This window comes from Strongylocentrotus purpuratus, unplaced genomic scaffold (assembly GCF_000002235.5).
Source record: "Strongylocentrotus purpuratus isolate Spur 01 unplaced genomic scaffold, Spur_5.0 spur5_scaffold_4, whole genome shotgun sequence".
NCBI lineage: Eukaryota > Metazoa > Echinodermata > Echinoidea > Camarodonta > Strongylocentrotidae > Strongylocentrotus > Strongylocentrotus purpuratus.
Genome location: NW_022145610.1, coordinates 10273654 through 10287993, shown reverse-complemented (window position 1 = coordinate 10287993; position 14340 = coordinate 10273654). Strand labels below are relative to the sequence as shown.

The 14340-nt window shown below is 40.8% G+C and overlaps 1 protein-coding gene across 1 annotated transcript; it reads left to right on the top strand.

Moving 5' to 3' along the window:
* The first annotated feature begins 1557 nt into the window (after nt 1-1557).
* Nucleotides 1558-9695, top strand: LOC115929301 (LDL receptor repeat-containing protein egg-1-like). The gene is made up of 6 exons (XM_030998024.1): nt 1558-1564; nt 1786-1899; nt 3191-3313; nt 3761-4141; nt 5245-5367; nt 9273-9695. Exons 1-6 carry the CDS (start codon nt 1558-1560, stop codon nt 9278-9280), a joined length of 756 nt encoding a protein of 251 aa, XP_030853884.1. The 3' UTR covers nt 9281-9695.
* The last annotated feature ends 4645 nt before the right edge of the window (nt 9696-14340 follow it).

The window sequence follows — 14340 nt, the reverse complement described above, 5'->3', positions numbered from 1 at the left end:
CTTTTCTTTTACTTTTTTTCTTTTCTCAACAATACAGTGTATACTTTTTAAGGGGTTGACGTTCATAAGGCTAATTGCCCATACAATTTTGTTTGCTCCTTCCCTTCGTATTTTTCTTGTAATAATTGTTTTATCTGTATACCATGTGTGTATGTTTTAATGTTTTTTTCATGAAGAATGAAATGAAATGGAATTAAATGAAATATGAAATAATAGCATCACCTGTTCTGAGTTCAATAAAGTCATTACCATAATCGTGCATAGCACCTGTTTTGTCACCATGCTGATGGACTTCTACATGAATTCGTGTGATCCATGTTTTAGGGATCGCTTTTTTTTTTAGCTTCGAACCAAGTGCATAACAAGTTGATTTCCAGATATAAAATTTCCATTTTATATAATATCATTAATTATGAAAATCCCCTTGTTAAACCAATTTTTAAATTATATGTCAAGTTGTATATAGCTATTGTACCATCATACTTTATTTCGAACATGTTTGTACATTAAAAAAAATCCAACATATCTAAGTTCACTCCAGGATACCATCAAATCAACATACAAATTAGGCATATTATGTTTTGAAAAAAGCATCAACAATCTTTAAGAGAACAATTTGTTTTTTAATATAAAAGACAACGGAGATATTTTGGTAATACTGAAATAGTTTACACAAATTTTGAGATTATTAGCAGTTTGATAAAAACAACTTTTTCATGAATACATTTCTCATTTTCCAAAAATTAAGGATTGATTTTACTTTTTCAAATTTCCTTAGAGAGGTAATTGCCCAGCTACTTGGCTGGACCATCATTCAATTTTAAGCCTTTTCTGAATTCTAATCGAGTTGACATTGTTATTGCTTTTGTTTTTATAACATTTAAATTCGGCCCAGCATAATGATTTTTTACCATAATCCATCCAGTTTAGTCTTAACCCACTTACAGCTCCTCTACATTTATATGTTAACGATTGATTTAATTTCATTTCAACTTTTTCCATTTTCTCTCAATTTACTTTCGATGGATTTTCGTCATTTTCATTACTAAACTGAAACTGAAAAACAAAATTTAAAATGCTCAAAATCACTTTTTGATCAAATTAGAGTACGTTTCAGGCCATTTGCAGCATTTCAAACAATTTGTGTGCGCACACCTCTGCGCGCGCATTTTCGTGCGTGATGGCCGTACGTAACGTAGAATCGCCATTTTCTTTCGCTAAAGTTATTGAGCATTTTTTTCCGAACAATTTGATAGCATGTTTATCTCTTTATGACCATTAATAACGAAATGAGCGTCCATTCAAGATATATGTTCGTGCGTACGAGTTCTTGTAATACATAGCATATATGGACAAAAACATGCCTATACAAAATCCATTATAGCTCTTTCGGATGCCCGGTGACCCCAATTTTTTTTCTCATATTCAAATAGAGTATGTGTCGGAAAAATGATTTCATGTCTCAGTTTGCCCTTAAGTATATCATGACATCATCATATTGGTCTTAGAACTCAAAATACGAATTTGCATATTATGACTTCAGCATATTTATCGAAAATGGATTGTAACTATGTAAATATTGATCGATTTTCTTTCAAATGTCGATATGTTGTAGCTGTAACAATCCTTAACAAGATCAGCGCACACAGTTTTTAATAACAGACCACCTTAATCGTCCTCAGTGACAAATTAAATTTCTCGTTATACTTTTCATCATCAGTACAGGTTTCATCATTATAAAGACAATAAAATGGGATTATTAACGTTTTCCTTTTCCTTCTGTAGTTTGTGGTGAAGACCAGGATAAATGTGCCCTTGTTGAAACGTGTTACGATGCAAGCGACAAATGTGATGGTATATATGACTGCCCAGTTGGTATCGATGAATTCAACTGTGAAGGTACATTGTTCAACTTTATATTTATTCTTATGTTTTAATCTTTTTTTCTTTCTTTTTTCTCGAGACGGGGATGGGGATTCATGCCACAATACTGAAGTTTGAACTATTAATATTGTCATGGTAGCTTGGCTAAATGAAGTAGCCCCCAAAATACAGTTTACGAGGCAGGAGGCTGTGTTGGTGAATCTAAAAATATATTCCGACTTAAGTAATAGATTTGGTATTATTCAGCATAAACAGTCAGACTATTCTAACTTTACATCCTAATATCATAGCTCTGCCTCTATCATTTTCCTGAATATTCCCATTTGTGAGCCAGCGACAATGTTTTGGTAATATTCAATAGGATTGGATTATGAAATTCAAAATTTGTATTACCATTGTGAAACCTAGAGTTAGATTTTATGTTTTGGTTAGGATTATGTATATCTGTAGTGTTGGGTCAAGGCTGAGGTTACAAAAAAACATCATTTAGCGCAGGAAATTGACGCAGAACAATTGTTGCAGGAGCAAATTATACAACCATCATGATAATTGGTACATATACCAAGTACAGGTATCATACAAATTATCGGCTGACAGATGTATTTTGTCTGTTTATTGCTTACTATTATTATACGTATTATAATTTTGCGCCACCTGTGCCTTAATTGGAGGCGAAAAGCGAACTGAATCACTGTAACCCCCCCCCCCCCCCCCCCCCTCCCGGTGTAACTGAATGGGGGTTTACTACACCGGGTTTTCCCCCTACTCTTATATACGAATAGTGCAGTGTGTTCATAACATGCAAAGTATTGACTCTCCTCAGTCTACACGGGGCCTCCATTTAATTTCCAAGGGGTAGAGTGTTTTCCACTTAACATAGCCTGCATTAATGAAACAGGACGGGCACATTAACACATAACGCAAGCTCTCAGTCATCCGCCTAGGTTGGATTCGAACCCACTTTCTTTGGTTTTACATGCAGAGGCTTTACCGATTGAGCCAACTCACCTCCTCGCCTTACTACTTCCTTAATAAGTGTAGTTTAAAAGTTGTATAAGCTGTTAATTCTTTTAACTATGCACCAATTCTTTGATAGTTTAACAAATTGATGTAAAGCACTTTATTTGTATGAAGCACTATAGAAATGAAATTTATTATCACTATTATTATTTTCATCAATTTCGATGATATTATCATTACTATTTTTGTTAATATTTATGTAAGTATTACTGTCATTATTATTATTCCTATCCGTCTTCAAATTATTATTATTATTTTTGTTTATTATTATTATCATTATGTACAGGATGTTTCGGCTGTAGTGATAGGTCCGACTGCCTGAATGATGTTCGGGTTTGTGACTTCTATAAAGACTGCTCAGGAGGGGAAGATGAGTCTGAGAGTCTCTGCAAACATTCTGAATTCATCAGTAAGTCTCTGATAGCGACTAACTTTATTTAACAATAACCTGCCTTTAGAGACCACTAATATATATAGAGAGGGAGAGAGAGATAAGCATGATAGAGGGAGAGAGGATGGGAGAAAGCTAGTTGTTATATATCGCCAATACTGGGTCATTTTGCTTTGTTCGAACTTTCATTTTAGTCTTCATGTAAATTTTGATTGACTTTTGGACATGTATATTTCCTACTTCACATTTTCTATCAGGCAGAGCTGCAAGGCTCTGTCCAAATTTTGACGAGAGAAACGAAATGGGGGTCACGATACCCCACCTGAATTACATTGGTTCCTGTGTAATAGTGGTGGCATATATTTTTAATGAGAGCTTTTTGTAATGTAAAGGTTCGTTATAAAATCAAAGAAGAGAATGTACATCATTGATATGTTTTGCTTTAATTGTCTCTGCCCTTTTTAGAGAATGTTCAGGTACCAACTGGAGACTGGGTGACTATTGACCAACGCTCTGGTGGTGATGAGAATCGCAACACCCCAGCAAGCTACTTCAAAAAGTTCACACACTATGTATTTCAGGGCGAACCAGGTACAACCCTTTTCATGGAGTTACTGGATGTTACCTGGTCTGATGGCCCGCTAGTCTCCTTGTTTGAAATCTCTGCTGGTGCTGGAGACGATCCCACAAACGCAGCAAATATTACTTATTACTTGGCACATGGAGATAACGAAGCAAGCATTAGCAACTCTAGGAACAATTCTCTCAAGAACAACACAGGTTTTGCTATGATCAATTTCCCCAAAGGCATACATGCTTCTGTCCAGCTACGGGTCACAGCCATAGGTAAGAACCTTGCACTCTTTTCTGGTGGCTTCTATGGAATGTGTCCTGTACATTTATCCTTATATTCTGCGCAATGTGTTATGTAGCTGACTACCCCTTAACCCCTTGACTACTGAATTCTCTGATGCCCATTGGCTTAATACAGGGACAACTTGATTCCTGTCGGCAATGGGTTAACCCTAATGAGGCCACGGGGGGGGGGGGGCATTATGCCCCCCCCCCCCCCTCCGCGAATTTTCTGATTGTTCAGGAACGCATACGGATGAAGCCCCGCCGCTCACTGACTTTTTCCTTTCGAGCCTTGGGCATCTTTTAAAAGAATTTGTTTGAAAATCGAACGTATACAATTACAAAGTCACGTGACCTTTTGTCTTTGCATGTCAGCCCGAAAATCGCTCATTTCGTGATTTGTGTAAAAACATATGGAAATATCATTTTTTCTAAAAAGAGATAAAACATTTGTTCTTTGGTCTTGTTTAAAGTTTAGGTTTTTGTTTTGGAGGTCAAAATAGTAGACTGTAGTTAGAAATCAAATAAAACAACCAAAACAATAAAATACATAAGTAAAAACAAAACAATGAAATACATAAGAAATTATCAAAACAAGAGGTAACATAAGGAATAACCTGGCTCTTCCAATTTTTTTTGGTCATATTATTTTTCCATATGGTCTAATGAATTATGTAGTGAGGAAAAAAAATGGTTAAATATGAAGAATATATGATTTATGGTAAAAATGTTAATTTTATGAACTTATTTGCATAAACTAATACAAATATGCAAATGAGTGAATTTTTCCAAAAATTTAATTTACTGTAGTATTCTATACATTTTACTTGACATGCATCCAATTTTCGCGGCGATCGGCCGTTTCACATAATGCCCCCCAGACAGAAGCAGTCTTCTTCATGTTTTTCCCATTTTTTAACTACCAAATTTCCTCAAGGTGAGGTCCACGAGAACCCAACAAGCATGTGACTTACTTGATCTTTTCTTAAAAGCTTTTATGGGGTACTAGGTGGACATAGTTTCCATAGATTCAACGATTCCTTAAAGTTTGGGATGCATCCACATGTCATTTCTTGTTTGCTTTTCTTTTTAAGCATGCGAGAGCCCTGAGAGTCTATGTTTTGGATCTCCTCACTGCATGGACAGGGCCAAGGACATATGCAATGGGAAATACGAGTGTGTCTACAGTCAAGAAGATGAACTGAAATGTGACGGCGGTAAGGCTGATGACAATGATGCGATGGCCATTATGATTGTGATGATGATGATGTAATGACTGTGATGCGATAATAATGATGGTGATGATGGTGGTGACGGTGATTATGATAGTGATGATGGTGTTGGTGAATGATGATGATGATGATGTTGTTGAAGATGGTAATGGTAGTAATGATATGATTACAATTGTGACAGAAAAGCCTCATTAATATAACTATGTGCAGCCTCATTCACATTCCTGTATGTTGTAGTAGACAGCCACGACACAATGAACACACCTGTTAAAAAAGTACCATGGTTTTACCATCGTTTTAGTAAACAGCCAAGACACAATAAACAAACCTATTAAAAAATACGATGGTTTTACCATCGTTTTAATAAACAGCCAGGACACAATAAGCATACCCTTATAAAAGCAAGTACCATGGTTTTACCATCGTTGTAGTAAACAGCCAGGACACAATAAGCAGACTCTTATAAAAACAAGTACCATGGTTTTACCATCGTTGTAGTAAACAGCCAGGGCACAATAAGCATAACTTTATAAAGTACCATGGTTTCACCATCGTTGTAGTAGACAGCCAGGACACAATAAACAAACCTATTAAAAAAATACCATGGTCTTACCATCGTTTTAGTAAACAGCCAGGGCACAATAAGCATATCATTATAAAAACAAGTACCATGGTTTTATCATCGTTGTAGTAAACAGCCAGGACACAATAAGCATACTCTTATAAATACAGCACCATAGTTAGCATGCTGGTACCTATGGTTGATGGTAAGTTGAACCAAGAACTAAGAACCAAGGTAGTAAGTAGCATATGGTATATACTGCGATTTACATTTATGTAGCTCTTAACGCATGGATTAGTGAGTACATGCAAGACCTTTGTTGACTGAGAAACTTTTTTTTCACCCTCTCTCGCCATTTACAGTTAGTACTAACAAGTAAAATTCAAAACTGCGGAAGTTGTGTAAAATAAACAAAAATGCATCACCCTAAAAAGCATTTCACATATATCGGAAGTATAGTTGCAAGGAACAATTCCTTTGCATACCCACTTATCGCCTTGCATGGAATTAGATGTACATGTATAATATAGAAAAATGAATGGTACATACCCTTTTAGTCATTTCTTTGCCATGATGGTGTTTTTGATAAGATGGTGTATACCGGCCATCTCCTTTGAATGAGTTCCAAGATAAGTAATTGTGATGATGATTTTATTGGTAATATTGTTAATTTTATTAGGTGGTCTGTTGTCAACAGACCACCTATTGATTTCGTCAGAATTTTCTTTCTTTCTTTCTTTTATTATTTATTAGGTGGTCTGTCGTCTTCGACAGATCACCTATTGTTTTCGTCAGAATTTTCTTTCTTTATTTCTTTATTTATTCTTTATTAGGTGGTCTGTTGTCTACGACAGATCACCTATTGTTTTCGTCAGAATTTTCTTTCTTTCTTTATTTATTTATTTATTTATTAGGTGGTCTGTCAACGACAGATCACCTATTGTTTTCGTCAGAATTTTCTTTCTTTATTATTTGTTCCCTCTTGAAACGCCGAAGATACCACGGTGCGTGCAGCTGAATGTACAATGGCGTCTTATTTTGTTTACAAGCGACAGATTCCTTTATTTTTGTATCGCTGCATTTGTCATCAAAATAAAACCATGCGCGGGGTTTAGAGTGAGGCAATAGATTATACATTTAGCCTGACGGTAGTGAAGTCCGTGCATGTTTGTTGGGTAAAAGTTTACCCAGGCGCGGATCCAGGATTTTTTAGGGGGGGGGGCAAACTTGAAATTATGCGAGCCAAATTAAATTCCATTCAATTATAGAGACAGAATACGTATTAAGTCCCACCCCCCCCCCCTCCCGCGCGAATGAGGGGGGGGGGGTGGGTGCAGTGAGGGGCGAGTTTCCCCTCCCTCCTCCGCGAAACGCGGAAACTTTGACGTTTCGTTAAATCATTAGAGAAACAAGACAATTCGTTGTACAGTTCTCGACTCTTAATCCTCGTCTGAATTCAATTTTCCCCTCCTGCGCGAAGCGCGGAAGCTTTTAAGTTTCATAAAATCATTATAGAAACAAGATAATTCCCTGTACAGTTCTCGTCTCTTAATCCTCGTCTGAATTCAGGTTCTCCCCTACCGCGCGAAGCGCGAAACCTTTTAAGTTTCATTAAATCATAAGAGAAAGAAGACGAGTCGCTGTACAGTTCTCGACTCTTAATCCTCGTCTGATTCAGGTTCACCCCTCCCGCGCGAAACGCAGAAGATTACACGTTTCATTAAATCATTAGAGAAACAAGACGATTCGTTGTACCGTTTTCTACTCTTACTTTTCTACTCTTACGCCCCCACCGCCCCCACCGCCCCCACCGCCCCCCCCCCCTCCCGCGCGAAGCGCGGCAGCTTTTACGTTTCATTAAATCATTAGAGAAACAAGACGATTCGCTGTACAGTTCTCGACTCTTAATCCTCGTCTGATTCAGGTTCACCCCTCCCGCGCGAAACACAGAAGATTATACGTTTCATTAAATCATTAGAGAAACAAGACGATTCGTTGTACCGTTTTCTACTCTTACTTTTCTACTCTTACGCCCCCACCGCCCCCACCGCCCCCACCGCCCCCCCCCCCTTGGCTTCGCGCCTGCGGTCAGATAAAAACATTTTGATACCTTGTCCGACCCCGGAAGCTCGGGGGTTTAAGGCAATAAATTACGGTCAGATAAGCATTCAGGGGCCCGCCTTAGGGCCCCTGGTTGGGTCGAGGCAGTGGAGCCCCCGGAAGCTCAGGGGTTTTAGGCGTTTAACTAATTGTCAGATGAGCTTCTTTTTTTTTATACCTCATTATTTTGTGACACTGGCAGGACACTTTTTGGCGTGGGATCCACGGGGCAAAGCCCAAAATAAATCGGGGGTTTGGGGCAATAAATTACCGTCAGATGAGCATATTTTGATGCCTCATTATTTTTTGACACTGGCAGTTAACTATTGTTTCTTTCCTGCTCTCTTTCTTTTTTATTTCTCTTTAATATACTTTTTCAAAAAAAAGTGGGGAGGGGGGGGGGGGCTCGAGGCTCCCGATCCCCGCCGTTCCTCAGGCCCTGACATGTAGGAATCTCAAGAACCATATTTCTTGCCTGGCTGTTAATTCGGAATTTGGAATTCGTCATGTTCCAACTAACACATACAAAACTATAATTTACTAAAAAGTCAGGTAATTATGTCATTTCAGCATTATTTGTAATCCACCGTTATGGAATTAGAAATAAACCACGTTTGAATTTGATTTCCCCAAGCCCCCCCCCCCCCCTATCAGTACGCCAGTATCACCTCTTTTCCTTTTTTCTTTCCCCTTCCTTCTCTCTTATTTTCTTTATTGGGGGGGGGGGGGCAACAACCTGGGAGGCAAGGCCCTTTCTGCCCCCCGAACTCCTTCTTCCCCCTTTTCTTTTCTTCTTCTTCCTCTTCTTTCTTTCCCTTTCTCTCCTCTTTCCCTTTCCCTTCTTTTCCTTTCTTCTCTCTCTTTTTATTTTTTATTTTTTGCGGGGGGGGGGCAAGGCCCGCTCGCCCCCCCCCTGGATCCTTGCCTGAGTTTACCAACACTGCGTAACCAATTTCGGGTACACTTCACCGAACAAAAATGCATATTCCCATTTTTACCCCTTATGTGCAAAGTTGTATCTAATTCTAAACTGCGCTTGACTAAGAGTGCACATAATTATACACCTCTTCATTTTCCCGCTAGCAGAATCACAACATGTCACATTCGACTACTCTTTCCGAAATGCAATCGGGTGCATGCATATTGTTAGGATACATAAAACAAAACCTGAGAAACAAATTGATATTTAATCAACTCTTATACTTCTTCTTGACTTTTATTTCACCAGCATCGTAATGCTCCAAGTAAAAGTTTCATCGAGAAGTTCGGGAAGCAGACTAGCTGGATCTTCTCCATGTGGTCAGACGACATCTCCGTTTACTGAGACTTTTGTCAAATTAATGCGAAAACAAAAATAATTGGTGATCAGTCATCACTGATCTTAATTAGATATAAAAAGTGCAATAAATATATATAATACAATTTGTATCTCGTTTCAAAGTAAAGTATCGATATGCTTACATGTAGCCCAATATAATTTTTTTAAAGGCAGTTTAGCCAATGCACTAGAACATTTGATTGGTTGATATTAGCGTACGATCTTGTACATGACTGTGCTTCATAATTATGTAGAGGAAACATGGAAAGGGAACCATTGAGGTGTATACATTAAGGGAGTGTATCATGACGAGAATATGTGTCTTTCCCGTGGCCCTACTCGGGGCCCATCGGGTATAATACGACTACGGACAGGGGCGGATCTAGAATTTCTTGCCGGGGGGGGGGGGAAGACACTTTTTTTTTTTTTTGGTCACGAAATTTTTAAATTTGACATTTTGCTCCGTTGGGAAGGGGGGGGGGGTGGGCGGGGGGTGGGTAAGGTCATCTTTTTAGGTCAGCCATTGGCATAAATAAAAAATTGTATCATTTTTTTTGGGCCGGGGGGCACGCCCCTGTTTTTCAGTACATTTTTCCCCTTTAATAGCAGCTGGTTCATGCCCTGGTTATATCTCTCATAGATTTTTGCAATAGTTTACTATATTCTCTTCCTGATGTTCACACCAATAAATTACAAAGAATTCAAAACTAAGCAGCCAGACTAATTACTAGAACTGAACGCAGAGAACATATTACACCCATACTTAAACAATTGCACTGACTGCCATTGAAGTCCCGTATTAATTATAAAATCCTTTTACTGACATATCAATGCCTAAACGGTACAGCCCCGTCTTAACTCCAAGATCTCATTCTACAATATACCCCTCCAAGAAAATTAAGATCAAATAGTAAATCCCCCCTGGTAGCTCCAAGCACTCAAACAAAATATTATGGCACTCGCTCTTTCAGAAATTCTTCGGCCGAATTGTGGAACAGCTTGCCTGATATTGTCAAACAGGCAAGCACAACAAAATCATTTAAGACTCTGTTGAAGACCTATCTTTTTGTAAATTGTTAATTTTGATCCAGCTGTTTAGTGACTTCTTTGGTTATAGTAAAATGTACATATATCTAATTTCATTTTCATTTAATTTTCATGTTTAAATTTGTATTACCCGAATGTACAATCTATTACATGTAAGCTTTATAGGAATTGTGTATCATTATTGTTGTTTGTAATTAATTATTTTCATGTATCACGTTTTTCTAAGCGCATAGGGACTTTGTGTTAGTGATATGCGCTGTACAAATAACGTACATTATTATTATTATTATTATCTAAACAGTACGTTCCGATTGTAAATTGTCAAATTTTTAATCAGCTGCTTTATTCTCTGACACGGTGTGCACAAAACAGTCTCATTAAAATGGAATGACGTAATAATTCCTCCTCGTGATATTTACTTTTGTTCATGTCGTGAGTTGGGTGATTACGACAACAACAGAAAGATAGAGAGAGAAAGAGACTGAGAGAGAGAAAGAGAGAGAGAGAGAGAGATGGGGGATAGTGGGGTGGAGAGATAGACAGGGAGCAGGCATATCAGAGAGGTAGAGAGAGAGAGAGAGAGAGAGATGGAGCAAGCGTGTATAGAGGAGGATACAAGTGACAGAGAGAGAGAGAGAGAGAGAGAGACAAAGAGGGAGAAAAAAGAGGGGGAAGTGATAGACATGGAGCAGGCATATTAATAGAGAGAGATAGAGATTGGAGCAAGCCTGTATAGAGGATACGAGAGAGAGAGAGAGAGAGAGAGAGAGAGAGAGAGAGACGGTGGAGAGATAGACAGGGGGCAGGCATATCGGAGAGGTAGAGAAAGCAGGCATAATAATAGAGAGAGATAGAGATTGGAGCAATTAGCCTGTATATAGGATACGAGAGAGGGAGAGAGAGAGAGATAGAGATTGGAGCAAGCATGTATAGAGGATACGAGAGAGGGAGAGAGAGAGAGAGAGAGAGATGGAGCAAGCATGTATAGAGGATATGAGAGAGGGGGAGAGAGAGAGAGAGAGATGGAGCAAGCATGTATAGAGGATATGAGAGAGGGAGAGAGAGAGAGAGAGAGAGATGGAACAAGCATGTATAGAGGATACGAGAGAGGGAGAGAGAGAGAGAGAGAAATTGGAGCAAGCATGTATAGAGGATACGAGAGAGAGAGAAAGAGGGGGAGAGAGAGATGGAGCAAGCATGTATAGAGGATACGAGAGAGGGAGGGAGACAGAGACACACAGAGAGAGAGAGAGAGAGAGAGATGAGACAGGGAGATCTATGGTGTCAGTTCAGTTAAGTGACTCGGTAATGCTAGGAGTCCACTGGGCCGGCGCCAGTTGGCGCCAGTTTGCGCCAATGCAATTTACTGTGGCGCCTAGTGTCGCCAATAAGGTGCCTAGTGGCGTGTAGTGGCTCAAACTGCCTCCCAACTGGCTCGTGGTGGCGCATAACGGCACCAAATTTGAATGTGGCGGCAAGAAAATTTCAAAATGTTTGAAATTTTCGTCGCGCCACTTGCATCGAGCAATCAGCGCCAAGTGTCCGCCAAGTGGCACCAAATGGCGCGAACATATCGCCCTTTGGCGCAAACAATCCGCCTATTGGAATCCACTGGAATGTAATGGCGCGCGCCAAGTTGCGCCAATGAGATTTCGCGCCACATGGCGCCACTTGGCGCCAAGGGGCACCTTGTTTGCGCCACTACGCGAGCCAAACGGCACCCGATTGGTGACTACTTCGCGCCGAATGCCACCTGATTGCCCGCCATTCAGCGCCACTTGCCGCCTATAACAGCAGGGCGGCATCGCAGGACTTTCTCACAGTGATGGCGGCAGTTCCCCAAGCTCTAGGGATGAGGTTGTGCTGGGCATCCTCCTGGTCCAAAATGCGGACGTCCAGTGCCTGATAGTGCTTCCTGATGAGGTTGTGCAGCATGACGGCAGCTTCAATGAGCAGGCGGACTGTGTCTGGTTCCTGTTTCATCTGGCCAAGGAAGCACTGGAACCGCAGAGCCGGAATACCAAAGGCATTTTCAACCACACGCCTTGCCCCGGACAGCCTGTAGTTGAAGATCTTCTGCTGTTGGTCCATGTTACGACGGCCATAGGGCTTCATCACGTACGTCGTCATGGCGAAGGCATCGTCTCCCACGAAGAAGTACGGCATAGGGTGCTCTTCATCATCATGGGGAAGAGGAGCTGGATCTGGGATGCCTAAAGTGCCAGCTTCAATGCACTCCTTCAGTTCACTGTTGTTGTAGATCTGGGAATCAGACTGATGGCCAACCCCACCCACATCGATCCACAGGAACTGGTACTTTGAATCTACCAGAGCCATCAGGACAACCGAGAAGAACTGCTTGTAGTTGAAGTAAAGGCTGTCTGATTTGCTGGGCTTCTGGAGACGGATGTGCTTTCCATCATAGGCTCCCAGACAGTGAGGAATATTCCATCTGGCTTCAAAATCACCTGCAATTACCTCAAGCCAGCCTTCACTGGTTGTGGGGGGGGGGGGAGATGACTTCTGCAGCATACTCATCCACTACCGCTCTGGCTACATTAGGGACAAACTTCTGGATGGTTTCCTTGCCCACTCGGAAGTTGTAAGACAGCTCGGCATAGGTGGCCCCAGTGGCGAGATGAGGCAGATAGAGGGACAACTTGAGACTAGGGGAATGGCCTTCCTGATGTGGGTGTCCTTCTTCTGCAAGTGGGGTGTTAGCCTGACCAACAGGTCATCAAACATCTCTGGGGACACCCTGGTGTAGTTCTTGAACTTCCTCCTGTCATTCTCACTCAGCTCTTCCATCAAAGTGTGGTACTGTCCATGTTCGGCCCTCAACTGTGGGTGGAGCATGGGTCTAAACCACCAGTTATGCTTCCTTTTCTTCTTAGGAGGCTCTTCTTCTTCAGGATTGGCCAGCATAAGTTGATAGGCAGTGGCCACCTCAGCATCTCTCATCATCTTCTGATGGAGCAGCATCATCACTCCAACATTATCAAAAGCATCAGACATATCAAAATTGTAAATATTTAGTAGAGATGTTGTTCATACAGCAGCTGAGGAGGGTCTGAACCAGGTAGCCAATGGCCGGTATTTATTTAGTCGGCAAGTAGCGCCAAGCGGCGGCAAGTTCAAACCAATTTGGTGACCTTTGGCACAAACTAATCACCAAGTGGCGCAAAGTAGCCGTCTATTGGCGCGAATGGCGCCAACAGGGTGAATTTTGGAATCAAATGGCCGTGTAATGGCGCAAACTGGCGCGAACTGGCGCAACATTTTGGAGCAAGCCGGGTGGCATTTGGCGCACGCCATATGGCACCCAGTTTATTCCACTTGGCGACACATGCCGAGTGGACATTAATTCGGCGCCACAGCGAGCCACTACGCGCCAATCACATAATCTTTGGCGCGAACTGGCACCAACTGGCGCCGGCCCAGTGGACTCCTAGCATTACATTGTCTCAGATTCTGAACAAAATCCCGGATTTCACAAGCTGCAATGATAATTATAAACCTTTAGGTCAGTCAGGAACCCCAGGACTTTTACAAGCCGATCGTCTGTCTGATTATGTGGCTTTCACTTATACACTCCGGGGCCCGTACGGCGAGTAAAAACATACATTTTGGGAATTTTCGGCCGGTGTCCGGCCGGTGTGACCGCGCCGTTTGTCCTACCAGTTTCGTTTGTCCGTCAGACATAATATGCGGGTTTTCTGCTCGCACGTGCGGTTTGCTATCCGCACATTCTATCCCCCCCCCCCCCATTGTTTTACGTGTATATTTGATAAAAGGAAGCAACTCGGCAAATTAATGTATTTAGACTCATTGTAAATCATGTGGTTGACATTTTTTGTAGAAATTACGTAATAATAACTCTACAATTTTGTTAAAGCAAATGGGCCAGTCCTTTTGAAAGTAGAAGTGAATA

Coding starts and splice junctions, on each gene's coding strand:
- LOC115929301 (XM_030998024.1), top strand. Junction 3,314..3,760: donor CAAACATTCTGAATTCATCA/GTAAGTCTCTGA, acceptor TGCCCTTTTTAG/AGAATGTTCAGGTACCAACT. Junction 4,142..5,244: donor GCTACGGGTCACAGCCATAG/GTAAGAACCTTG, acceptor TTTCTTTTTAAG/CATGCGAGAGCCCTGAGAGT.